The following is a 25,961-nucleotide window of genomic DNA, read 5'->3' as shown; positions in this document are numbered from 1 at the left end:
GAAGAGGAGACTTAGCGGGGATATGATAGAGACTTATAAGATCATGAAGGGCATAGAGAGAGTAGAGAAGGAAAGGTTCTTCAAACTGTCAAATAATAAAAGAACAAGGGGGCATCCGGAAAAGTTGAAAGGGGACAGATTCAAAACAAATGCTAGGAAGTTCTTCTTTACCCAACGTGTGTTGGACACCTGGAATGCGCTTCCAGAGAACGTAATAGGGCAGAGTACGGTACTGGGGTTTAAGAAAGGATTGGACAGTTTCCTGCTGGAAAAGGGGATAGAGGAGTATAGATAGAGGATTACTACACAGGTCCTGGGCCTGTTGGGCCGCCACGTGAGCGCACTGCTGGGCATGATGGACCCCAGGTCTGACCCAGCAGAGGCATTGCTTATGTTCTTATGTAAAATCGCGTGAGACAATCACACGCAGACAAAGCCGGGCTGACAATCACGTGCAGGACATCAGCACGTCGGATTTAAACTTAATGTTAAAGCGCTCCGAGAGTGTGTGTGTGTGTGTGGGGGGGAGGAACCACCGCACTTAACTTAGTAGTGTTGGTGCTGCCGTTGGGGTGTGTGGGGGGGGAACCCCCCCACATTACAGAGGAAACTGAACTTTTTGCCTAAAAAATAGGGAAAAAGCTTGTTTCCTCTATAATGGGGTTTTCCCCCAACACCCCCCCAACGGAAGCGCCAACACTACTAAGATAAGTGCGGTGGTTCTCCCCCCTCCCCTCTCAGAGCGTTTTATAATTCAGTGTAAATCTGGCAAGCTGATGTCTGGCACGCTGATGTCAGCCCGGCTTTGTCTGCACGTGATTGTCTCGCGCGGTTTAGTCTATGAACCGTTACATATAACTGCAAGCACTCAGTTATTGAATTGCTCTTTTAACATTTGCAGCTACCCCTTTTAGCAGATAAAGACCATATGGCCAATGCAGTCTGCCCATCCTTGCCATCTACTATTCATAACACTCCCTCAGAGATCCTATGTACTTGTACCAAGCTTTCTTGAATTCATCTCCATCACCTCCACTAGAAGGCTGTTCCACAAATTCAGAGACATATGAGATAATCAGTTCATCTTTCAAATCCTGATGATTGTATTTAATAAACTCAATTTTATCTCAGGTTGACGTGTACAGCTTCTTCCCCACTTTTTCTTTGCTGTATATTTGTCATGGGATTGTTTGCCTTGTTTTTTTAGACTGCATTTGTTGCACAAATTCACCGCCCTTTCCACGAAGAAGTATTTCCTCAGGTCAAAATAGATAACTTACAAAGCCCCTTTTTCCTAAGGCAAGTCATTGCTGTAGAACGTTAAACACACAGAAGATTGAAACCTCACCTGACTAGGTCTAACATAGCATCCACTGTGGTGACCTCGGGTGTGCTTCCTGTCCGATCAATCTCCTCTGCATTTTGGGACACTCCAGGCTTGATGGTCACCACCAGTACAATCCCTTCAGTTAAGAGATACTCACAGTGAATGCATGTAAGAAGCAGTTGAAAGCATTTATTTGCTCAAGCTCTTCATTGAATGGACAGTTTCTGTATTATTAGGTGACTTTCTGGCACATTTATCTTGTATATTGAAGGTATGTTTTATTGCTTAGGCAATTCACTTAGGAATATAGGTACAATAGTACAACTACTACTACTACTATTACTCCTGGCGGAATTCTGCACGAGTAAAGGGAATCCTGCGCGATTGTGCAATTCTGCAGAAATTCTGCATTGTGTAGTCATGCAAAATTCCATTAGGAGTATACTATTTTACATTTCTATAGCGCCGATAGGCATATGCAGTGCTGTACATTTGCCATGTAATAGGCGGTCCCTGCTTTGAAGAGTTTACGATCTAATTTGGACAGACAGACAAGACATATAGGGGTAGGGAAGTTTCTTGCAAAGAATGATAGGAAGGACGTGGTAATTTTATGGTGAGTGGGAGTTAGGAGTTGAAAGCAGCCTCAAAAAAGTGGGTTTTTAGCTTGGATTTGAATACCGCAAGAGATGAAGCCTGACTCAGTCCGTCTGTTCCATGCATATGACGCAGCAGGATAGAAGGGACGGAGTCTGGAATTGGCAGTGGAGGAGAATACAAATGTATTAAATAAATAATAAATTAAAAGCATGAGTAGTCATTAAGTGCCATAGTCTATACACAGCGCTCTAATTGCAGCCACCTATCGATGCCTAAGTTTGGGATCCGCGCCTAACTTTCATTTTTTAAATTGGCTTAATCGTCTCACTGGTTTTCAATAAAAACATTTTTTTAAAACATTAATTAAACAAGAATTTGGCACTAAACTGTTAGGATACCTAGTGACACCTAAGTAGAGGCCCACTTCCACACCTAAGGATGCCTCACGACACTTATCTCAAACAATAGGCATGGCTATGGGTGGAAAATAGGCATGGTTGAGTTAGGCATCTTGACATAGGCACCACCAGATTAGACGAGTGAAAAACTGGGCTAATAGAGTGACATCTATGTCTAAGACACCTAGCGATGCCTAAGTTTGGGATCTACACTTAATCATCACACTGGTTTTCAGCCAATCAAAAACAAACAAACACATTAATTAAACAATTTAAGAGTTTGTTGCCAAACTCTTAGGATGTCTAGCGACGCCTAAGTAGAGATGCTCTCCCATGCCTAAGGATGCCTAAGGATGCCTATCTCAAACAATAGGCATGGTTATGGGCAGAGAATAAGTGTGGTTGAGTTAGGCATCGTTAGGCATCCGACATAGGCATCACCAAATTAGGCGTGTGGAAAGCTGGCCTACTGAAGTGGTGCCTATGTCTAGGACACCTAGCGACGCCTAAGTTTGCTTAGGTGTCACTAGGCGTGATTCTAGATACGGCGCCTACGGATTGATTGGCAACTGTGCCGTGTGCGCCTCCAAACACCGTTTATAGAATCAGGCCCTATGGACCTATAAATGGCACCTAAACGAGCCTACACTGTCAATCAACTGCTAGGTGCTGCTAGTAGAATCATGGCTAGTGGTGCCTAAGCAACTGCGCTGAGCGAACCGCCAGGTGCTGTTTATAGAATCTAGCCCTAAGGGTAGATTTTATAAAAGATGCCTAAACACGCCTAGATTGTAGGTGCCACTCTGCGCGGTTGTCAATCAATCACTAGGCGCTGCTAGTAGAATCATGACCAATGGCACCTAAGCAGACTTAGGCATTGGTAGGCGCTGTGGAGGTAGGCGCAGCTACATTAGGCCAGGTTTTACCTGGTTTAATTTACTGGCACCTATCTCGCACACCTAGCAACGCCTATGTTTACTGCACCTATTCTCTGTCCTTAACCAAACCTACCCTTCAGGTAGACATCATTAGGCATTAGAGGGCACCTCGACTAAGATAATTAACATAATTAGGCTTTTGCACAGATTTTAGTTAGGTGTCGCTAAGTGGCTGAGATTAGGGCACCTAACGTAGGTGCTGTTTATAGAATCTGGCCCTAATTGTGCATCAGGTAAAGTGAACTCAGACTTGGAATTACCAGCTTGAGGGCTGAGGGTGCACTGGAACACTTCCCTAATCTTGGTTCAGGGTAGAATGTCTCTAGAGATCCTGAATCACAGAAGGTAGCACTGGATTGGTAGCACGGACCATTGGTCTGACCTAGTAAGGCTATTAAGAACATAATTGCCATACTGGGACAGCCCAAAGGACTATCAAGCCCAATGTCTTGTTTCCAACAGTGGCCAACCCAGATCCCAAGTACCTAGTTAGATCTCAAGTAGTAAAACAGATTTGATTCCTCTTATTCTCGGAATAAGCAGTGGATTTTCCCAAGCCATCTCAATAATGGCCTATGGACTTTTTTAGAAAATGATCCAAACCTTTTTAAATGCCGCTAAGCTAACTAATTTCACCACTAATTTCTCTGACAGTGAATTCCAGAGTTTAATTACATGTTGTGTGAATAAATATTTTCTCTGGTTTGTTTTAAATCTATTACTTAGTAACTTCATCACATGCCCCCTAGTCCTAGTATTATTGGAAAGAGTAAACAAGCAATTCACATCTACCCTTTCCACGCCACCCAGTATTTTATAGACCTCTATCGTATCACCTCTGAGCTGTCTTTTCTCCAAGCTGAAGAGCCTTAGCTGCTTTAGACTTTCCTCATAGGAAAGCCGTCCCATCCCTTTTATTATTTTCATCACCCTTCTCTGCACCTTTTCTAATTCTGCTATATCCTTTTTGAGATATGGCAACCAGAATTACTCACAGTATTCGAGGTGTTCTTATGTGATTCATCCCTCTATTGAGCTGCAAAAAAATAAAAATCCTCCCTGCATAATAGGCAAGAGAGTTAATAGCAGTACTGTGTCAGCACACTCGAAAAAGTGATGATCACTGTGAGTTTGGGCTGGGAAAGAGAGGTCTCATTTATCAAGGTTATAAAAGCATTAGAGCCAGTCTTAAATCACATACATAGATTATTATACACTGCTGACTCATATAAATCAGGATTCTGGTACTTTAAAATTCAAGGTAGACATGTGGTGAAATGAGAAACATCAATGCTGTAACTTAGCTATAGACATCTCAGTAAAACAGTATTGTTTTTATTCTTCCGACTTAAATTTTAAGAAAGGATGACTAATGTGCTTACTTTAGAAGAGATATTCGTGTCTCATCCATGCTTCACGAACATCCAAATCCCAATTACACAAAGCTGGGTAATGGACATCTAAAACTGAAGAACATCCAGATAACAAGGGGGCATGGTTTGGAGGGATTAGGGCATGACTAGGGTAGTACCATGGTGGGACAAAAACACAAACATTAGTTCCCCACTGCGGAAGGGAAATGGCACATCTATGACTCTAGACCTGCTCCCAGGGATATTTAGGGTGCTGAAAAGCACTGTGGGTGGATGTGACAGATGGAACATGGGGTTGGTACCATGCACTAGCTATCAGAGGACAGGCGATAGCGGAGCTGCAGTCACTGAATTGTTAGTAAATGCAGCTGCATGACGGCCCCCACTATACCAGATCTTCTACACCCCTTCAATTGTATTTTCATGACACCCCTACCCCGAATGTAACTACAAACCTTCCCCACCCCTCAATTGATTCTTTATGATTCCCCCAACTCCCAGCTACGATTGCATCTTTAAGCCCCCAACTCCCTGATCACATCTTTAAACTACCCCCACCTCCTCAACTGCATCTTCAAGATCACCTTCTCATTGCAAATTCTAAACCATTCCCAAGGACCCTGCAGCTAATCCAGAACTCACCCAGGGGGTCTTCTCCTCCACTCCCACCTTGAGTGAATCCGGTTGTCATAAAATGGCAGCAGTGACCCCCCCACAGTAGAATCATGGTGCTACCGCTAATGGTCAACCTTCTATTCCACCCTTATTTGGAAAGTTGAACCCTGCGAGATTACCACCACTGCCATTTCATAGCCAGAGCTACGCAGAATGGGAGCAGAGCTGCTTAATCCACTATGCTACCATAGAAGACCCTTATGTGATTTGTGGGGTTGACTGTAGGATCTAGGAGGGAGGGGGGTGTTCAAGTTGTGATTTGGTGAGTGTTTGAAGATGCAATTGAGGGGTGCAGGGTGGTTTGCGGATGCGCCTGGGTGGTTGAGAGGGTTGAAGATGCAATAGTGAGGATGGGGGTCTGGAAGTGATGCCACAGATGTGTAGTATTTGACACTGCCATATCTGTGGTGTAGAATCTTCAAATAGATGTGGCAGTGATGAACCCGACATGTTTATCTGGTGGGCTGGTTGGTGTTTATTTTCTCATTATCTGCTTTTCTAAAAATGTGTACTGTATGTCCTGCTGCTGGGATGTCCATGGGGGCATATATTTTTAGAAAGGGATCTATGTCAGCATACTGTTTTCTAAAATACTTGCCAAGTATACAGTAGATATCCCAACTTGGACGTCTCCAAGCAGGCTTATGTGTCTTTTCTAAAGTGCTGCCCCACATTACACCTCTCCTCAAGTCATTTCATTGGCTCGCTATCCATTTTCACATACAGTTCAAACTCCTGTTATTGATTTACAAGTGCATTTACTCTGCTGCTCGTCAGTATCTCTCTTCTCTTATCTCTCTCCCTATACTCCTTCCCGAAACTCCATTCATCGGGCAAGACTCTCTTATCTATACCCTTCTCCTCTACTGCCAACTCAAAACTCCGTCCCTTAAATCTTGCTGCACCGTATGCCTGGAACAGATTACCTGAGTGAGTACGTCAAGCTCTGTCTCTGGCAGTGTTCAAATCTACGCTAAAAAGACTTTTTCGAGGCTTCTTTTAACTCCTAACGCCCACTCACTTGTAAAGTACTCATATCTGTTGTATCATTCCCCCTGTGAGAAATTCCCTAATCCCTTTTTGTCCTGTTCATTTTAATTAGATTGTAAGCTTCTGCAACCACTTTCTTTCTCGTCTATGGAACCAATTATCTACTCAGATCAGGTCAATGGACTCACTGATGGCCTTCCGAAGAGCAGTGAAGACCTTCCTTTTCCGATAAGCGGACAGACTACTTATATCATTAGATCTCTCTGCAGCATTTGACACCGTAGATCATCAACTTCTTTTAAATAGACTTATCTCCATAGGACTGACAGATAACACACTTGACTGGTTCTCTTCCTTTTTCTCAAATCAATCCTCTAAAGTACTTATTGGTCAAATCTCATCATAAGATTGAAATTATTGCATAGAATAAACATTAATTGTATTCCTTTTGTTCATACACGTCGAGGGTGGGGGTGTGGGGGGGGTGTGGGGGGGAATATTTTATGATTTCTTTTGCTTATGAATAATTGTTGGGTATAAGGGAGGGGGGGGCTATTTGATGCAAGTTAGAATTTGATGATATATTAAGTGATGTTAAAAGTATAAATGATTGTATTATATGTTGCACTTATTGTGAGCTTTAAAAATAAATAAAGATTAATTTAAAAAAAAAAGATTTCAAACAAGATTACAGAATACCACAAGGAATAAACAAGAAATAATTGAGAAGACTATACATTATTCAAAATACAGCTATCAAACTGGTATAAAAAGCAAAAATATTTGACCATGTAATACCCCTGCTGATAAAATCGCATTGGCTACCATTCTCCCACAGAATTACTTATAAAATCTTACTTCTTACATTCAAAACAAAAATCTTCCTTAGGAATCGTGGACAGATTGATCATTCCTTATTGCTCATCCAGAATACTCAGATCTAGTAACCAACATCTTCCGAATACCCCCCTCTCTCCGCCCACTTTTTTTTTACCACATGTAAAAAGATCTTCTCAGTGGCAGCCCAAACACTTTGGAACTCACTACCCCTGAACCTGTGGGAAGAAACTTCTATTGACAAATTTAGATCAAATTTTAAAACATTTTTATTTAAAGATGCCTACGATCTATAGCCCTGTGATCCTTAAATGAATAACATTAAAGAAAGAGCACATCCCTCCTAATGTACTTAAGTTTTATTCTCCTTCTATCCTATCACAGATTGAATTTCACCCACCCTCCCCCCCACATGTGGCCATATGGTCTGTCTTTGTTTACCTCTTAAGTTATGTCACCCCATTAATTTTAAATTGTATATATTTCTTATTGTGCACCGCTTAGACAATTATTTTAAGTGGTGTATCAAATTTTAAATAAACTTGGAAACTTTGAGGGCTACTGTCTGTAACCTCACATCCTTATATAGATCACCTGACCTTTGTAGATTACTGTCTGTAACCTCATGTCCTCATCTTACTCTGTGAATGTCTTATTGTAACCCATTCTGAGCTTTTGGGAGGATGGGATAAAAATCTAAATAAATAAAATAAATAAATATTGAGCAGGGATTCCCTCTTACATATTAATGTACAGTGCTACATATATCTAGCAGCACTATAAAAATTTGTAGTAGTAGTAGTAGTAACCTCGCTTAGGCACAAACACAGTAATGATGTTCATCCATAGCCTTATTCTTTTGTGATAGTACTATACACTTCCCCCTTCTTATTCACGGTTTTGGCGTTCGCAGTTTCGAGAATTCATGTTTTTTTTTCCCCAGGTCCCCCCCCTAGAGAATCGCTTGGAGGCAGCCCGCATCGACCAGAACCAGCCCCAGGACTTGGATCAGGGCAAGGAGGGGGCGATTGGAGGAGGAGGGGGCTAATTGGAGGAGGAGGGGGTGATTGGAGGAGGAAGGGGGTGACTGGAGGAGGGGATCGGAGGCGAGCAGCCCCCCCCAGGAGACCTGGTGGTCTAGGTGATATGGGACAGGAGTGATCTTCCTACACTCCTGCCTGGTGCAGAGCCCTGCTGTGCCCCTGTGCTGTGAGTTCCCGTGGTCTCACGAGCCTAGAACGGGAACTCACATTGTAGTCTCGTGAGACCACAGGAACTCACAGCACGGCTCTGCACGGGGCAGGAGTGTAGGAAGATCGCTCTTGGCCCCCATCACCGCTAGACCACCAGGTAAGGTCCGCGGGTGGGTCAGAGTCGGCCCAAAAGTTATTCGCAAATTTTCCTTATTTGCGGGCCAGCTCTGCCCCTAACCCCTGCAAATATGGAGGGGGGAGTGTATTTCTTGTAGATCATCCCCATCACACTTTCTCCATTTGCTGATCCATTCTTTTCCTCTTGATACAATAACCCATTCATTCAGATGTTGCATTGTCAACGTTTAGACTGACATTTATCAATGTATGTATAAACACAGAAGATGTGTTGATAACATAAACCATATGCTTACAGCACATGCTTTGTAAATATGAGAGACTACATTGTGTCATCCTTTAAATACACAACAATGAACTATCAGACTAAACAGAACATACAAATTTTCATGATTTTGGAGATTTTGTTTTGTTTTGAATTTTGGAGTTTTGTGTGCATGTACTTATTTATTTCTTTATTTTTATTTTTTGTAATTTTTGCATCAGCTTTCTTTCTTGGTTAACATTTGCCCTCTTTCAGGGCTGAACTTCCAGATGCAGTCATGTGTTTCAAATGATAAAACGCTTTATATTTCTGCAGGGCACAGAGAAGGTGAGAATATGCAATTAAACAGCCAATTAAAGTTAATCAATTCATTAGGTAATTACATGCACGATTACATACCTAGGACTACAGCAATCACTGTGGTGCAGAAGTAGTAAACTACTGCTCGCAAACCAATCTTTCCAGAAACACCGGAATCCAAAGCAGCAACTCCTGAAAAAAAAAGTCTAATGATTTGGTTTCTTGGCAGACAGGGAGAAGTTTGGATTGTACTCTGAATGTATTGTGTGTTAATACTGTCCAACATTGCTTTGAAGGAATGTATCCAGTAACAGAATATGTCAAAATATTATATGGGGTTTTGTGGAAGGACAACAAATTTTTAGGGCTTGTAGTGGGTAAAGGATTCTGTATGTTTTTGTGATGGGTGAAAATTAGGTGTGTGGTGAGTGAGGGTCAGACACTGTTCCCTCTAACTGAGCGGAAGTCCTCCAACTATATAGCTGCCAGTGGGGGGTGCTGTTTGACTATCACATTTTCAATACTGAGGGATAAGCCAGCTTTGCAGGACTCTATGGCACCTATCTGTCCCTAGTAATTGAAATCACAATATTGAACCCCACCCCCCCCACAGGCAGCACTTCAGTTCAAAGACTCTTGCTCAGCTTAAGAGGGATGTGTGGTGTATAGTGCATGAGGAATGGTAGGTGATAGGTTTAGTTTAAATAGCACATTTGTAATCTACTTAACTAATAAAAATGAATTGTCTCAAGGAGGATCACAATTCACTATAATTATTACAATTATTACCATCCACTATAATAAAACCCTTAGCGCGCATGCGCACTTCAATCTCCGTGCGGCCATGATCCGTGGCTCCATGCCCCCGCATGCGCAGTAGGAGCCTGCACCGGTTTGCAATGCGTGCAATGGTTTCCCCAGCAATGTTCCTGCCACGAGAGGAAAGATGGCAATGTCGTATTTGGAGTTACTGCTTTTCGGCATCCTCCTCCGTCGCTGACGCCTGGCCCCACTCTGTCACTCCCACGGAGCTCTGCGGCTGCGGGGCATTTGCTAGGCCAGCCCATGGCCCAGTACTGCTGGACAGGGGGGAGCAGGGAAGGGGTGCTGCTGGACAGGGGGAAGGGAAAAGGAAGGAAAAAGGGCACTGCTGGACAGGGAGAGCAGGGAAGGGGTGCTGCTGGACAGGGGGGAGGTAAAAGGAAGGGAGAAGGGCTATTTTTTCCAAGGAGGGTGTGTGTTGAGGGGGGTGGAGAGTAGGTGTGTCTATGCAACCGATTAATACAGGTTTACCACGAGTCAAGTTTCAAGTTTATTAAAATTTTGATATACCACCTTATCATTTAATTCAAGGTGGTTATACATTTTAAAATAGGGCAGAAACAAATAATATAATTTAACATAATTTTAACAAAATAAACACACGATTAAATAAAAACAATGACATACACAACTGGACAAACGGGTACGAGTGGAAAAGAAGGAGAGAACTACAATGATGAAACAAAAATAAGACATTAAAGGTATAAACATAAGGGTGTGGTTAAAAACAAATAAGTCCAATACAAGTGGACTCGTAAAAGATAAAAAAGTTGTATTTTTTGGTTTGTTTTTTTAATAAAAATCTTTAAAAGGGCATTTACACTTGAAAGGCATCTTTATAAAGGAATGTCTTAAGGAAAGATTTACATTTCTCAAGATTAGTTATCTCTCTTAGAGCATTTGGTGCCGAGTTCCAGAGGGTCGGGGCAATTACTGAAAAGATAGAGTCCCTAGTTAGGTGCCACTGACTTGTGTTTGAGTTCTAGCGACTTGATGAATTACAGATCTAAAGAGAGATCGGTTTTGTGCTGGTCCAGTAAGGTCCTCAAGCATCATCCCCATGGTTGTTATCAACGTGTCCAGCCATCTGGCTGCAGGTTGCCCTCTTCGCCTGGCTCCTTCAGTCTTCCCAAACATAATATCCTTCTCCAATGCCCACCCGGAATGCATGCTGAGGCGCCACATACAGCCTCAGTAAAGACTTATATTGTAATTCCTGCAGATTGGAAGATCTGGTGTAAGTTCTTAAAATCTTTAACAATAGTTGCAAGGCCTCACTGGTGACTACCGGATCTCCTCCAGTTTCTGCATTCCAAGCAGTGGCTATTCGCTCAAAGTCAAAAGGCAAGACCAGATTATTCAAACTCATTTGATAAAAGGAAATAGTTGTCGCCGTGGCTCTAGACAATGAAAAAAATTCCACCACAGAATCCACAGCATCTTCATTCACTGACTCCTGAGCATGAGACTGCACATAGTGACATGCTTGGTCATAAGCCAGCCAGGCACACATGTCCAAATTAAGATAAAGAATGCATTGCATAGACCCCTTGACATATACCAAGCCTTGGTCTTTCCAGGCAATGAGATAGTGCTTAGAGGAGTCCGGATCCAAATCTAATTTGCCTATCAACAGAAGCAAGCCAGTGGACCGGGGAGACACCTGAAGTCTTGTAAATCCAGTGCCAGGCCTGACGCATGGATTTCAGGATCAGATGTTGCCGTGCAGGCAGAATTCGATGCAGCACTTCAGTATGCAGATAATACAACAAGTGAGCAAGGGCATCAATCTGTTGTTCCAACATCAGGGGCATATAGAAGTAAGAGCCTTTTATCCAGTCTACTAAGTGCCGTATCAATCATGCCACAATATACCTTCTCAAGTATGGTAAGGCAAAGCCACCCCTACCAAAAGGGCATGAAAGCTGCTGGAGCGTGCAGATTGGATTTTTATTATTCCACAAAAACTTGCGTAATGCAGAGTGAAAAGTCTGTAAATGTCTATTAGTCAAATACAATGGGTAGGTTTGTAAGACAAAAAAAACATTTAGGAAACAGCAACAACAGAAGAGAAACCCACCGGTTCCACAGTAAACAGAGAAAGCAAAAGCCAAAGAAGACTGTGGACAAAGATGTTCCTGATGCAGGTCTTTACTCAATCAATTGAGAGATGCAATAAAAGTCTAAATCCAATAAAAATCCACATATGCATAAAATATGGATCCAACACGGTCCGTGTTTCAACAAAACACGTCCTCTTCAGGGGTCCTATAAATATGAATATAAATGTGAGTGTGAAAACTATGAATAAAGATGAATGAATAAAATAAAGTGAATATGAAAATGGATTTATATATGAATGAGACGAATATAGGAATGTATATGAATAAATTAAACAATCCTAATTGGGGATACAAATGGTGAAAGTGATATATGTAGAAGGTGACCCAGAGCGCAGGGCATATAAAACAGCCTGTTTATGTGCAAAATGTAAGATTTTGAAAATAACAGGGCGGGGATGCTCTCTAGGGTCCATGCCATGCTCCACATGAAAAGGCCTGTTCCAGTCGGCCAGCTGTAATTCCCTCAGGATTCAGGTTTCCAAGAAACTAAGCAACACACTATTCACCACTGATTCAGGAATGCCAAGCAGTCTCAAATTATTCCTGCGTGACCTATTTTCCAGGTCATCCACCTTCTTTTCAAGGCTACAATGCGTTGTTGCAGTTGTTCCTGGGTCCTGGTCAGGTCCCGCGCCTAATCCTTCAGATCACTAGTCCGCTGTTGATGTTCGGTGCATTCAAGTTCCATAGAATACAGGCACTCATGTGCTTCATCAACCCGGTCCACAATCTGCTGTAACTTTGATCCAGCACGGACTCCACAACTACTTTAACCTCCATAATTTCAGAGGTCCTCTCTGAGCTGACCGTTGGACTCGCCGGCCCATCAGTGTTGGCCATTTTGGCTGCAGCCCCTTGCTGTCGGACTTGATCTTTCTTCAGTGACTGACCAGGTTCACTCTCTCCCTGTAAAAGTGCCCTTAGCCTGCTGACATGCACCCCCAACAGCTTACAAGACACTCAAGTGAGAAAAAATTGTAAGTGTACCAAAATTTAGCAAAGATAAATTGCAAAATGAGAGGGAAGTGTTGGAGCTCAGCCTTGTAATCTGGGGATGCCTTCAGTACCAGAACCAGTACTTGAACAGAATCAGCGATGTACTCTTGGTTTTAATTGTCTACAGTAAGTTCCTTGTTTACTTATTTGTAATAAATACAGTACTTGGAAATTAAGAGGCTGGATCTTCTCCTTGGATGTTGAACTGATTTAACTCACTATTTAGTATTGGAGTGGGATGTGCAGGATGAGCGCAGTGTAATATTCAAACTTATATTATGACCCCTTGACTTTGAGTTTCTTTTTCTAGTGATGAGGTTAATCCATTATGTAAACATACTGGTGCATGCTAGAGAACTATGTTGATCAGCCTAACTTGCAACAGTACCTGTAATCATGCTTGATATGATCAAAGGTAAAATGATGAGTTTCAGCATCCTCATTAGGACCTCTCCAGGAAAGGCAAAGTAGACCTTGTCCAGGTTTGAAAGCTTCCCATATTCTCGTACAAGGACACCCAGACCAATACCTAGAAAAGGACACACACAGAAAGCATAAATGTAAATTAGAGTACAGTGTTCAGAATAAGATCGGAAATGTTATGTTAGGAAACTAGGCAAGCAAATATTTAAGAAAACATGAAACTTCTAGAGTTTCCTGAATCTACTCCAATACAGCCTATGAAATAAAAGCACACCAGCAACAATATTGTCAATATATATTGGAACAGGACTGGCTGTCTCTGGTCTAATCTGATTGCCTGCAATGTTCTCATGTGAGGATATATGCGATGTTGGATGCCATAGCCATTTTTAATGTAAATTGGAAGGCTGAATGGCGAGCGCTGAAAGTGAAATGTTAAGTACGTTAAGTATGATTTTTGTACTATGTTGGGCATGAGGAAGAAACATAATGGTAGCTGTGTCACCAAACCATGATTTTCATAAGCTTCAGATAAGTGCTTATTTATTGACTGTGAACAAATATGAACTGTATTTTTGAGAAAAGAGAATGATAAATTTATGTGGAATTAATAAATGAAGAGTGGAGTGAGCTTACTACTACTACTATTATTAATTATTTCTAGAGAGCTGTAAAGAGTCGAAAAAAGAGACAGTCTCTGCTCAAAAGAACTTACAATCTAAATAAACAAGAGAGACAAACAGGATGCCAGGCTGAGGGATACAGTTAGGGGGGATGGTTAATCTGCTGGCTGGGGTGGTGAGCAGTGGGGAGTAGAGTTACGGATTGAAGGCTATATCAGAAAGGTGGGCTTTCAGCCTGCTTTTAAACAAGGGAAGGGGTGTGACAGATGCATTCAGGTAGTTTATTCGAGGCATATGGGGCAGCTAGATGAATGGAACAAAGTCTGGATTTGGTAGTGGAGGCAACTTATCTGAGAATGAAGTTCTAAAGAAGGCGTATAGAGAGAGATAAGTGAGGAGAGATACTGAGGTGCTACGGCATTAACACACTTATAGGTTAGTAACAAGAGTTTCAACTGTATGTGGAGGTGGATAGGGAGCCAGTGAAGTGATTTGAGGAGAGGGGTCAGGTGATTGTAATGAGGTTGGCAGTAGATAAATTGTGCAGTTGAGTTTTGTACTAATTGCAGGAGGGGAGAGGCAAGTCAGCCTATTGCAGTAGTCTAAGAGCGTGGACAAAGGTCCAGGTGGTGTGATCAGAGAGGAAGGGGCAAATTTTGGTGATGTTGTAGAGAAAGAAGTGACAGGCTTTAGCAGCCTGTTGCATGTGTGAAGAAAATGAGAGGTCGAAGTCAAAGATGACTCCATAGTTGCGAATAGAGGAGACTGGAAAAAAAAAAATAGTATTATTTACAGAGATGAAGAACAGAGGGAGAGAAGTGAAGAGTTTAGGAGGAAGAAAAGCAGCTCAGTCTTAGACATGTTTAGTTTCATATGGCTGTGAGACTTCCAGGAAGCAATGTCAGCCAAATAGGCTGAGACATTTTCATGGACTTTAGGTGAAATTTTGGGTGTAGAGAGGTAGATCTGGGAGTCATCAGCATATAGCTGATACTGGAAGCCAAGAGAGGAGAACAGGGCATAAAGGGAAGAGGTGTAGAGAAAGCAAAGAAGAGGTCCTAAGACAGAACCTTGGGGTATGCCAACTGCTAGCAGGATAGCAGTAGAGGAGGACCCACCAATGCACACACTAAAGTTGCGATGGGAGAGGTAGGAGGTAAACTAGGAGAGGACAGATTCGCGGAATCCAAGTGAGGACAGCGTATCAAGGAGTAAACAGTGATTAACAGTATCAAAGGCAGCAGACAGGTCATGAAGGATGAGGATTGAGTAAAGGTCCTTAGATCTGGCCAGGAACGGGTCACTGCAGACTTTGGTGAGGGAAGTCTCTGTGATGTGTAGAGGGTGAAAGCCTGATTGTAGAGGATCAAGAGTCTGCCAAGATGAAAGGAAGTTCAGGAAGAAATGGAGGACAGCACGCTCGAGTAGCTTGGATAGGAACAGGAGAAGAGAGACAGGGCTATAGTTGGAGGGGCAGGTGGGGTCCAGCAAGGGTTTTTTGAGAATCAGTTTAACAACTGTATGTTTGAAGGCATTGGGGACAATTGCAGTGGAAATGAATAGGTTGAGGATATGGCAGATGGGAGGGATAACAGTATTTAAGATGAGGTCAAGAAGAGGGGTGGGACTAGGGTCTGAGGGGCATGTAGTAGGCTTGGCTGAGGACAGAAGTTGTGCGGTTTCTTCCTCTGTGATTTTACAGAAGGAAGAAAAGTCAGTGGTAGTTTAAGGAGAGTTGAGAGGATGGGGCCATGCAAAAGGAGGATGTGTGGGTGTTTCCTGAGTTGTTTGGGCCAAGGAAGAAGTGATGATGTGAGCTTGAAGGTCAGTAGAGTGGATGGAGGAAAGGGGAGAAGGATGTAACTTTGCAGCAAATTCAACGGTGATTTTGTGAACCTTGTCATGAAAGTATTCAGCCATTGTCTGGAGATAGAGATGGAGGGGTCGGAGAACAGACGAAGCACTTTGAGGAGGGAGTTCAGCATGCAAAGAGATGGCAAGGGTTAGAAGAAAGGGAGTTAGTTAGTTGAATGTAGTAGTCTTGCTTGACAAGTATAAGAGTAGAACTACAGAAGGTCATAAATTTAAAGTGAAGGAAGTCAGCAAGTGTGTGAGATTTGAGCCAAAGGCGCTCAGCACAGCATGTACAGGAATGTAAGTAGCGAATACTGGGGGTGAGCCAAGGTTGAGTTTTGGTAGGCCTGACAAAGTGGGGAACAGGGGGAGCAAGGGTGTCCAGAGCATTTTATGATGAGACAGCCTCGTCCAGAGAATTATATGATGAGACAGCCTCGTGGACAGACTTGGATAATATAGTGGAAGCAAGGAGAAGTGAAATAGTGGTTGAGAGCATGGAAGGGTCAAAGGCCTGAAGATGTCAAAACCTGTTGGTGATGACTGGGTGTGGCTGAAGGGGAATAATTGTGAAGGTTATCAGATGATGATCAGAGATGGAGAGCATGGAGGTAGAGAAGTTAGAGAGACAGCAGTTGGATTTCAAAACCTGTTGGTGATGACTGGGTGTGGCTGAGGGGGAATAATTGTGAAGGTTATCAGATGATGATGAGAGATGGGGAACACTGAGGTAGAAAAGTTAGAGAGAGATCAAACCTGTGGCCATACTGGTAAGTGGGGGAAGTGGAGCTCAGCCTAACTCTAGCCCCTCTCTCATTGCCTCTAGCTGGCTTTAACCCCTCCCAAGCAAGCACTCGGAGGGACTGTGTGTATGTGTTCCAACCCCCATCTCTTCTGCTGCCTAACTCAAATATTTATATTTTGCATTCAGGCGAGGAAAAAATTTGGTGCCCATCTACCCATTTGGTGTTCCTGCCGTTCCCCTCAAATCAGCTGTGTGGCTATGCCACTGAATAGAATATAAATCATATATTTGTGATGCTCATATTCCAAAGATAACTTATTACAGTTAATAAATTCAAAATAAAACTTTTTTATACCTCGTTGTCTGGACATTTTGTTTTTCCATCATCTTGGTCTCAGTTTTTCTTTCTGCTCTTTGTCTATCTATTGTCCATTTTTTTCTCCTCCTCTCTTGCTCCATTCCCTCACTATGCCTGTCTCCAACATATTGATATTTCCCTTTCAGCTTTTCTCCCTTTTTTTTTCTTTTCTGCCTTTGACCACTCAAATCTTGCCCTCTTTCTCACCCTTCTTCTTTTAAAATTTTCAGCTACCTACCAATTTTCCATCTCCTCTCAGTCCCTAGCTCTCCCATTTTCTATCTCACTCCTTTCTCAGCCTCCTATTTCCTTCTACCTACTCCCCATTACTACATTTCTACTCACTGTTCTCTCATTCATCTTCTTGTCATCTCCCTTTTGACCTCTTACACATGGCTCACCACTTCCAGAATACCCCTCCTTCTCTCTACTCTTTGAGCTATATCTCTCTGTACTTTTCTCTCCATCCCCTAGCATCTTCTTATCCCACCTCTTTTCCCTCCTGCCTTCTGATGGATCCATCTTTCATCCTCTCCCCCCATAGTTCAAAATATCTCCATCTATTTTCTGCTGTTCTTCTTCTCTTCCCCCTTGATGCATCTCTCTCCCTTCCACCTCCAAACCTAACATTTCTCTCTCTCTACCTTCCTTCCATCCCCAGGTCCAATTTCTGTCCCTTTCTCTTTCCAACTACCCTACTCTCTCATTGTATATCTCTCCCTCCCTCTACACAACTCCCAGGTCCACCATCTCTTCCATTCTCTTTCCAATTGTCCTCCCTTCATGTATCTCTTTCGCCTTTTCCCACGTCCAACTTCTCTCCCTTTCTCTTCTTTCCATTCAGTTCACTGCCCACCATCTCTCTCTCCTCTGTTTCTGGCCTCTAAGGCTCTTCCCATTCCCCTCTCCCCACTCCAAATCTGGCACTTCTTTGAACCCCTTCCTTATTTATCTCTAGCTAAGAAATCCACTGCAGGGGACCGCAGATTGTGGCAGTGATTTCGAAGTGCTGCCTGCGGCCTCTCTCTGTGCTTTCCTTCTGCCATGGTCCATCCCCAATTATGCAACGTCCTGTTTTCGCCTGGGTGGATCGCGGCAGAAGGAAAGCTTAGAGAGAGAGAAACCACAGGCAGTGCTTAAGAACCACTGCCATGGCTGGCGGTCCACTACAACAAAAGTGAATTCCTTAGCAAGAACAAAGGTGAAGATGATGGCAGACTGGCACGGTTAGAAGGGGAAAACATGCTGGTCCAACCCAGAGCATTGGGGCCCAGGGCAGCTGCATTGTTTGCTCCCCCCCTAACGCTGGCCCTGCTCTAGAATATACATAGTCAAGTCTTCCAGTCTCATTCTGTACATATTTTAGCTCAAATCCCCCTTCCATTTGCATCTGTTAGGTTTTTGAGAGAAATAAGTAGCAAAAGTATTCAGTGTTTAACCATAAGAGAAGTGGGGGAAAGATTAAGATGTCTAAATCAAATTTAGAGAGAAAAGGTCTTTCTTTATAAATTAACTGAACAGCTGTGAACAGTTTAATTGATTAAAAGTTCATCTGTTCAAATGTGGTTGGGAAGTTACTGACTGAAACAAAGATGCCTCAGGCTTGCACATGAGAGACTTCCACATTTACGTGCAAGGCACCATACAATGAAGCTGCCTTCAGTCTGCACACAGTATGTGTATTAAATGAATCTGTGGGTAAATCTATTCATGCTATTCATGTAGGTTCAGATTTTACTTAAACAGTTGCTCTACAGTATACAGTAAAACATGTGCTACAATAAGTCGGCATCCAGAACGGTGAAAACAAAATCATGATCATGTTCCTTAGTTGTGGGAGTTGTCCGTCAAATAGAAGCTCTGCAAAGCAGTCCTCAGACCTATCAGCAGCCTTGCTAATATATTTTGAATTGTTACTCATTGCATTGTCCTTTAATGGTATGATCTTCTGTATGACTTTATCAATCATACTTTGTTCGAGGTGTTCTCAGGATCCTGCTATGGGGTTAATGCAGAGGAAACTCTACTAGTGTGCATCAACTGCATGGAAGATAACGCTGTGCTTCTAGCTACCCCTCTTGTGGAGGCAATAAATGCTCCATGTTATCCGCAATGTTAACAGTGAACACACAGTAACTACCTTCTCGTCAACTATAAGGCAAGTTTCAAGTTTATTTAAAATTTCTTATACCGCCCAATCAACCTTCTAGGCGGTGTACAAAGTCATAAAAACATACTTTGACTAAAATACATATTTAAGATGACAAAACATCATTAAAAATAACGATAATTTTTAAAAACATTTAAAACAAAGAGTAACGGGAACAAAAAGGCAAGAACTACAATAATCAAGTACAAAGAAAACATCTAGGGAACAAAACAAAAGGAAGGGTAACTAAAAATAAAATCAAGCTTTGTTGCCCTGAAAAGGACATTTAGGTCTCGAAGACATCAAGAAAGAGGAATGTTTTTAACTTCGTCTTAAAATTATTAAGAATTGATTCTTCCCGTAAATAGGACGGAATATTATTCCAAAGAGCGTTAACAGAGAAGATGGTAGACCTCATTGTCTTTATATACTTCAGAGACGGGATAGAAAGGAGATTTTTGGCAGTCGATCTTAGAGTCTTAGAAGGATTATAGAGGATAAGAAGATGATTAATGAATTTGGGTTGGCTATTTTGTCTAGTTTTGAAAGTTAAAAGAATTTTATAAGTGATTCTGTGTTCTACTGGTAACTAATGAACTTTATGTAAGAGGGGGGTGACATGGTCAAATTTTTTTGCATTAAATATAATCTTTACTGCAGTGTTCTGTATTATCTGGAATCCCCAGCCATTCTACATCCCCTCCATGGTTGTAAATGTAGCAGATAACAAGGCACACATAGAGGTCAATTCTAAATCAGGGCATTTGGGAGGAACCTATTCCATAAAGGAATGTGGGCACCTACATTCTTTTTGGTTATGGTGGTATAAAAGAATAAAGTTATTATTATTATTATTTACAGAATGCTGGCATATAAATAGAACACCATACTTCAGTCACACAAAACACAGAGAGACCCTCACCAAATATAGAACAAAGGATCACAAATGGGAACTGTGAAGGCTAAAATTGAATTGAAGACTAAAATTCAGTCTATACTGTAACACTAGAGATGTGTTTCCTTTTGTACTGAATACAATTTTGTTATCTGAACACTTTGGGGTCCTTTTATCAAGCCGCGCTAGCAGGGTTAGCACGTTGGACATTTCATCACGCGCTAATCCCCGCAGCCGGCTAAAAAACTAATGCTTGCTCAATGCAGGTGTTAGCGGCTAGTGTGGCAGGCGGTTTAACGCGCGGTATTACGCGCGTCAAACCCCTACCGCAGCTTGATAAAAGGACCCCTTTATTTTTCCATCATGTTGGTCCCAGTCAGTGGCCTTGCGAGGATGGGAGGCGCCCTGGGCGGTGGCACCACCTCCCCTTGCCTTCTTCCCTGCTCCCTTCTGCTCCTTCCCCTCCCCGCCATGCGCACTCCCCTTCCCTGTACCTGTTTAGCTTCCCCAGCGCGAGCAGCATCTCTAATTTGATGCCTGTGCCGGCTCTCCTTCTGATGTCACTTCCTAGATGCGGAACCCAGAAGTGATGTCAGAGAGGAGTGCCAGGGCCAGCGCGAGGAGCAGGTGAGAGCTGCTGCTGCTCATGCCCCAAAGAGCTTGAGGTATAGTGGGGGGAGGGGGGAAATGAAGGCATGTGCGGTGGGGGAAGGTGTAGGAAGGAGTGGGGAGGCAGAGAATACGAGAGGTGCTGGCGCCCCCACTAAGACGGCGCCTGGTACGGTCTTACTATGCCATTGGTCCCAGTTTTTCTTTTCTACTACTATTTATTTCTATAGCGTTGAAAGGCATACACAGTACTGTACATTCAACAAATAATAGACAGCCCCTGCTCAGAAGACCATGCCAAAAAGTCTTATGAAACCTGTGCCAAGACCTTCCTTAAGCCAATGAACCCCTCCTCCCTCACCGGAACAGACAGGGAAAAATGCTCGAGTACCTGAATAAACTCATGTAAATCGTTCTGAGCTCTCCTGGGAGAACGATATAGAAAATTGAATAAATAAATAAATAAATAAAAGTATAACTTCCGGTTTTGTGAAACCGGATGTTACATCAAGGAGGGACTTGTTGGCTGAAGGAAAGCCTGAAGCAGGCTGAAGATTTTCAGCGTGGTGGCGGTTTTACCTGAAGGAGCCAACCACACCGATGATGAAAAATCTTCAGAGGCCTGTTCCAAGGCCTTCCTTCTGCCGACGGGTCTCTCCTTGATGTATTTTCCAGTTCACGAAACCAGAAGTTACATCAAGGTGGGACTCTTCAGCTAAAGGAAGGCCTTGGAGCAGGCTTCTCAAGACTTTTTGTCATTGCTTGGCAGGCTCGTTTGGAAAGTAGGCGCGAGGGGAGCTGGGGAGGAGATGCTGACTGTGCATATATAAAGATGATGTTTTAAATACTACTGACCCCTTTTTTGGTTAGTAGTTTAAATTATTCTCATACCATCCTCAGGTATAGCTCAGCTTGTCAGAGGCTTTTGGATTCTGGGTTTTTGCTAGATTCTATTTTTATTTTTACTAAACATGAGGCCTATATTTATCTTCCTCGGGAACAGAATGTGAAAAGTGTTTAGGTAAAAATTGATCTGTGTATGTCCTCAAAAGCAGAAGGAACTTGCTGGGCAAAAAAAAAAAGAAAAAGTTACATGCAGGAAGTTTGATTATTATTAACATATATTTTCAAATTGTGCCCTGAAATCAAGTTTTTGCCTTATTAGATTAGTAGCTCAGAATGCTGAATTACACTGCACCTGTATAAACCTCCATCCACATACTCCAAATAAACAACCTCTCTAATACACAAACATCCTTCAAAGGATCATTCTAGACCAGCACCACATTAACTAAAGCATAAGCAGAACGAACCAAACATTTGGAAAATACACTGTGGGAAAAAAAAAAAACAGCACTCCTCTAGAAGGTTTATCAAATCAAATTATGCTGTATATGTTGGAAATTATTAATATTAATTTAAAGCACGAGATAAAGGAAATGCCAGCTTAGGTTATGTAGATGTGCTAGTTCTGCATTTGTGAGGTCCGGGAGGGAGGGCAGGGTGGTGCAGAACCAGCCAGGACAGGACACAAGAGGGGTCGCTCCTGTCCCAGTTCACTGCTGGATCACCAGGGCTCAACACAGGCCAGGGAGAGGTCTGCATTGGGTCTGGGAGGGGGCAGGGGGTAGGGGGCGCAGAGCTGGCTGGGACAGGACAAGGAGGGATTTCTCCTGTCCCTCACCAGTGGACCACCAAGGTTTAAGGTAGACCCAAGGAGAGAACTCATGTGGGCATCAGGGAGGGGGCTGGATGTAGACACAGGAAAGGGCAGGCTGGGCAGGGCTCTACCTCGGGGAAGGCAGGAATATGAATATAAGGGAAGGGGGGAGGAAGGAAAGAGAGGATACTTATACTTGAATATAACCCCTCCCCCCCAATTTCTGGAGGAAAAAAAGGTTACCTTGGTTTATATTTGGATGGGTTTATATTTGAAAATATATGGTAAATGCTTGTCAGATCCAATAATTAAACCACTGCAGCCCTTTAATTATTTTGTACACCTGGATTTAGAGAAGCCAGGGGAATATCTAAACTGCTTTGACTGTAACTAGAGAAAGGAGGTGTATCAAACCCATTCCTTTTCCCTTTCCCTACATGCCTTTATATTCCCTATAGCTCAATAGGGATAGACAACAAAAACATGCAGCCTCATTGAAGCAGGCCATTCAAGCCGGGTTCCCTGAATGGAAAAATCTTAGTGATCAATATAGTATGGAGTTCTTATGCTTTCAGGTGGACTTCCTGGGTCACCAGGCTGCCCAGTGGTATAAATTATTAACTGGACTTATTAAAAAGAAACCAAACACTGGTCTGAGACACATTTGGAGCATAAAGATCAAACATCAAATTTCTGTGTCTAAATGGACACAAATTTGGGCTTGGAGGATGAGATGTACAGTGTCAGCCTCTATGAGACAAACATGTTTTTTTCTGTTACATAGAGAATTATGGACCCCGGTTCGGTTACAAAAATTGGATAGCTCTAAGTCTAATAGATGTTGGCACTGTCATCTTGAAGCAGGGACTTTAGATCATTTGTTATTCTACTGTCCATTTATTATGACCTTTTGGAAATCAATTTGGGACCAAATGAATTGTTTATTAGAAAACCCAGTGGCATTTTCATATGTGCTGTTTGGTATGGCAATGAGAGCAAAATATAAGATTTCTTCAAACAATAACAAATTATTACTTATAATGATTGGGGTTGCCATTCAACAAAGTACTTATAACTGGAAGAACTGGAGTAGATTAAATTATAATTTTTGGTGGAATTCCCTATGTCACATGTATAAAATAGAAAGATTTATTCATTACAGCAAGGATATTTTAGGAAATTTCAAGATGTGTGGGAGCCATTAACAAATTATTGTACTGATTAGATGACATTTTTTCCCTTAAATTACAGGTTCAATTATGAGGGGGAGGGGGATAATTTTATTATTATATATTGTACAATGTATGTGATTATATAATAGGGAGGGGTGGGAAGGGTGGGTAATAATAGCATATTATTTTTTATCTTGATGTTTATTAAGTGATATATTTATGATTAATTTGTCTTAACATATTGATACACTTATTATACATTTGAAAATGAATAAAGATTTTTTTAAAAAACAAACATGCAGCCTCTGTAATGACGTTCCACCTTGAGTGAAGTTTTTACCAGTGGTAATTATTACAGTCAAAGTAAACAAGATGGGAGTAAAGTTTGCTGGTTTTCTAAATATAATATTGATCCTGTGTACAGTGTGCACTGTCTCTAATTATAATCACTAAAGCAGGGCTGCCCAAGTCCAGTCCTCGAAATCTACTGGCAGGCCAGGTTTTCAGGATATCCACAATGCATATGCATGAGAGAGAGATTTGCATACCAAGAAGGCAGTGCAGGCACATCTCTCTCATGCATATTTATTGTGGATATCCTGAAAACCTGGCCTTCCAGTAGATTTCGAGGACCGGACTTGGAAACCCTGCACTAGAGAATGACAAGGGAACAAATTTTCCTCATCCCCATGGGATCTCTCTATCCTCGTCCCTCCTGAAAGCTCTGTCCCTGCCCCATTCCTGCAAATTCTGACCTCATATGCAGAAAGCTTGAATACTTTAAAATCATAAGTGTTCGAGGCTCGTGCAGATAAGACATTCTCTAATTACCATGAGTACCTTTTGAAAGCCTGGTAAAAATATTATCACTCTTGATGGAGACTATATACATAACTGAAAGGCGTGTTTTTTGTTTCTTTGACATAACCTTGAGGACTTATCAAATAACACATCTTCGTGTAATTTATCCTATCATGTCATCCCATTAAGATAAGATAATCTTAGATGAATTATGTGATAAACCTAACTGTGCACAAATAGCTCTGGTGAACATAGTTCTGGTGTAAGTAATAAAGAGTCACTGATAAAATTCTGAGAATGGCTTGCCTTTACAGCTCAATTCTTCACATCTGTCTCAACCAAACAAGTATTAGAGATACTGTACAGTGACAAACAACCCCCCCCAAACCATCAAGTTTGCAATTAAAACAAGATCATTATGTGTCCCCCATCTTATTCAGATTTATACTTCATTCCTGAGTAATAGGAAACAAATTTTTAAATAAAGGCTTATAACACAAGGTATTTACCTCTAAATCCAAAAATGTTTAAAGACATAGAAACATAGAAATATGATGGCAGATAAAGGCCAAATGGCCCATCAAGTCTGCATCTCTTCCACTCTCTAAGACAGGGGTGCCAAAGTTCCTCCTCGAGGACCGCAATCCAGTCGGGTTTTCAGGATTTCCCCAATGAATATGCATTAGCATACCATGAAAGCATTGCATGCAAATAAATCTCATGCATATTCATTGGGGAAATCCTGAAAACACGACTGGATTGCGGCCCTCGAGGAGGGACTTTGACATCCCTGCCTGTGCTTGTTCCACGTTTTATTGAATTCAGACACAGTGTCTATCTCCACCACCTCTACTGGGAGCCTATTCCACGCTTCTACCACCCTTTCTGTAAAAAAGTCCTTAGATTACTTCTGAGCCTATCACCTCTTAAGTTCATCCTATGCCCTTTCATTGCAGAGCTTCATTTCAAATGAAAGAGACTCGACTCATGCACATTTACACCACATAGGTATTTAAAAGTCTCTATCATATCTCCCCTCTCCTGCCTTTCCTCCAAAGTATAATCATTGAGATCTTTATGTTTGTCCGCATAGACCTAATGACAAAAACCACTGACCATTTTAGTAGCCATCCTCTGGACTGACTGCATCCTGTTTATATCTTTTTGAAGGTGCGGTATCCAGAATTGGACACAATATTCTAAACGAGGTCTCAAGAGTCTTATACAAGGGCATCAATACCTCCTTCTTCCTACTGGGCCATACCTCTCCCTATATACACAATGGATAATTTTATTAAAAAGCCATCTTATTTGTAGGTAATTTAGTCATTTACATGCCTAGTTAGTCACTCACAATCTGTTTTTTTTCAAACACTCAGGCTGGAAACACAAGAGGCTGAGTGTTGAAAAAAAACAACTGTTATTCCTGATGAAGCCGTACTGATAACGGCGAAACGGACACCATCAAGACAGCAAACAGTAGCTTGTCAGACATTGTGGCCCTGATTCTACAAAGTGCGTCCCGATTTTAGGCAGCTGTAGGCGTCCTACAGCTGTCTAATCAGCCAATCGGGATGCACGTTTTTTTAAAACATGCTCCCCAGGCAGGCTACCTATATTGAAGGCGCCTCCGGGAGCCTAGGAAGGCCCGTAAGACACCTAAGCTCGCCTAAGGGCCTTAGGCGAACCTAGGCGGC

The 25,961-nt window shown here is 42.2% G+C and overlaps 1 protein-coding gene across 1 annotated transcript in view; it reads right to left on the bottom strand.

Moving 5' to 3' along the window:
* Positions 1-25,961, bottom strand: part of SLC1A1 (solute carrier family 1 member 1) — a 157,357-nt gene that overhangs the window by 44,811 nt on the left and 86,585 nt on the right. The window contains exons 2-4 of the mRNA XM_033925502.1: positions 13,364-13,504; positions 9,134-9,226; positions 1,349-1,463 (exon numbers count right to left, since the gene is read on the bottom strand). Coding sequence (XP_033781393.1) covers positions 1,349-1,463; positions 9,134-9,226; positions 13,364-13,504 — 349 coding nt within the window. The remainder of the gene's footprint in view (positions 1-1,348; positions 1,464-9,133; positions 9,227-13,363; positions 13,505-25,961) is intronic.

Source organism: Geotrypetes seraphini, chromosome 1 (assembly GCF_902459505.1).
Source record: "Geotrypetes seraphini chromosome 1, aGeoSer1.1, whole genome shotgun sequence".
In the NCBI taxonomy this organism is placed as follows: domain Eukaryota; kingdom Metazoa; phylum Chordata; class Amphibia; order Gymnophiona; family Dermophiidae; genus Geotrypetes; species Geotrypetes seraphini.
Note: the sequence above shows the minus strand (reverse complement) of the source record. Positions and strands in the feature narration are given on the sequence as shown.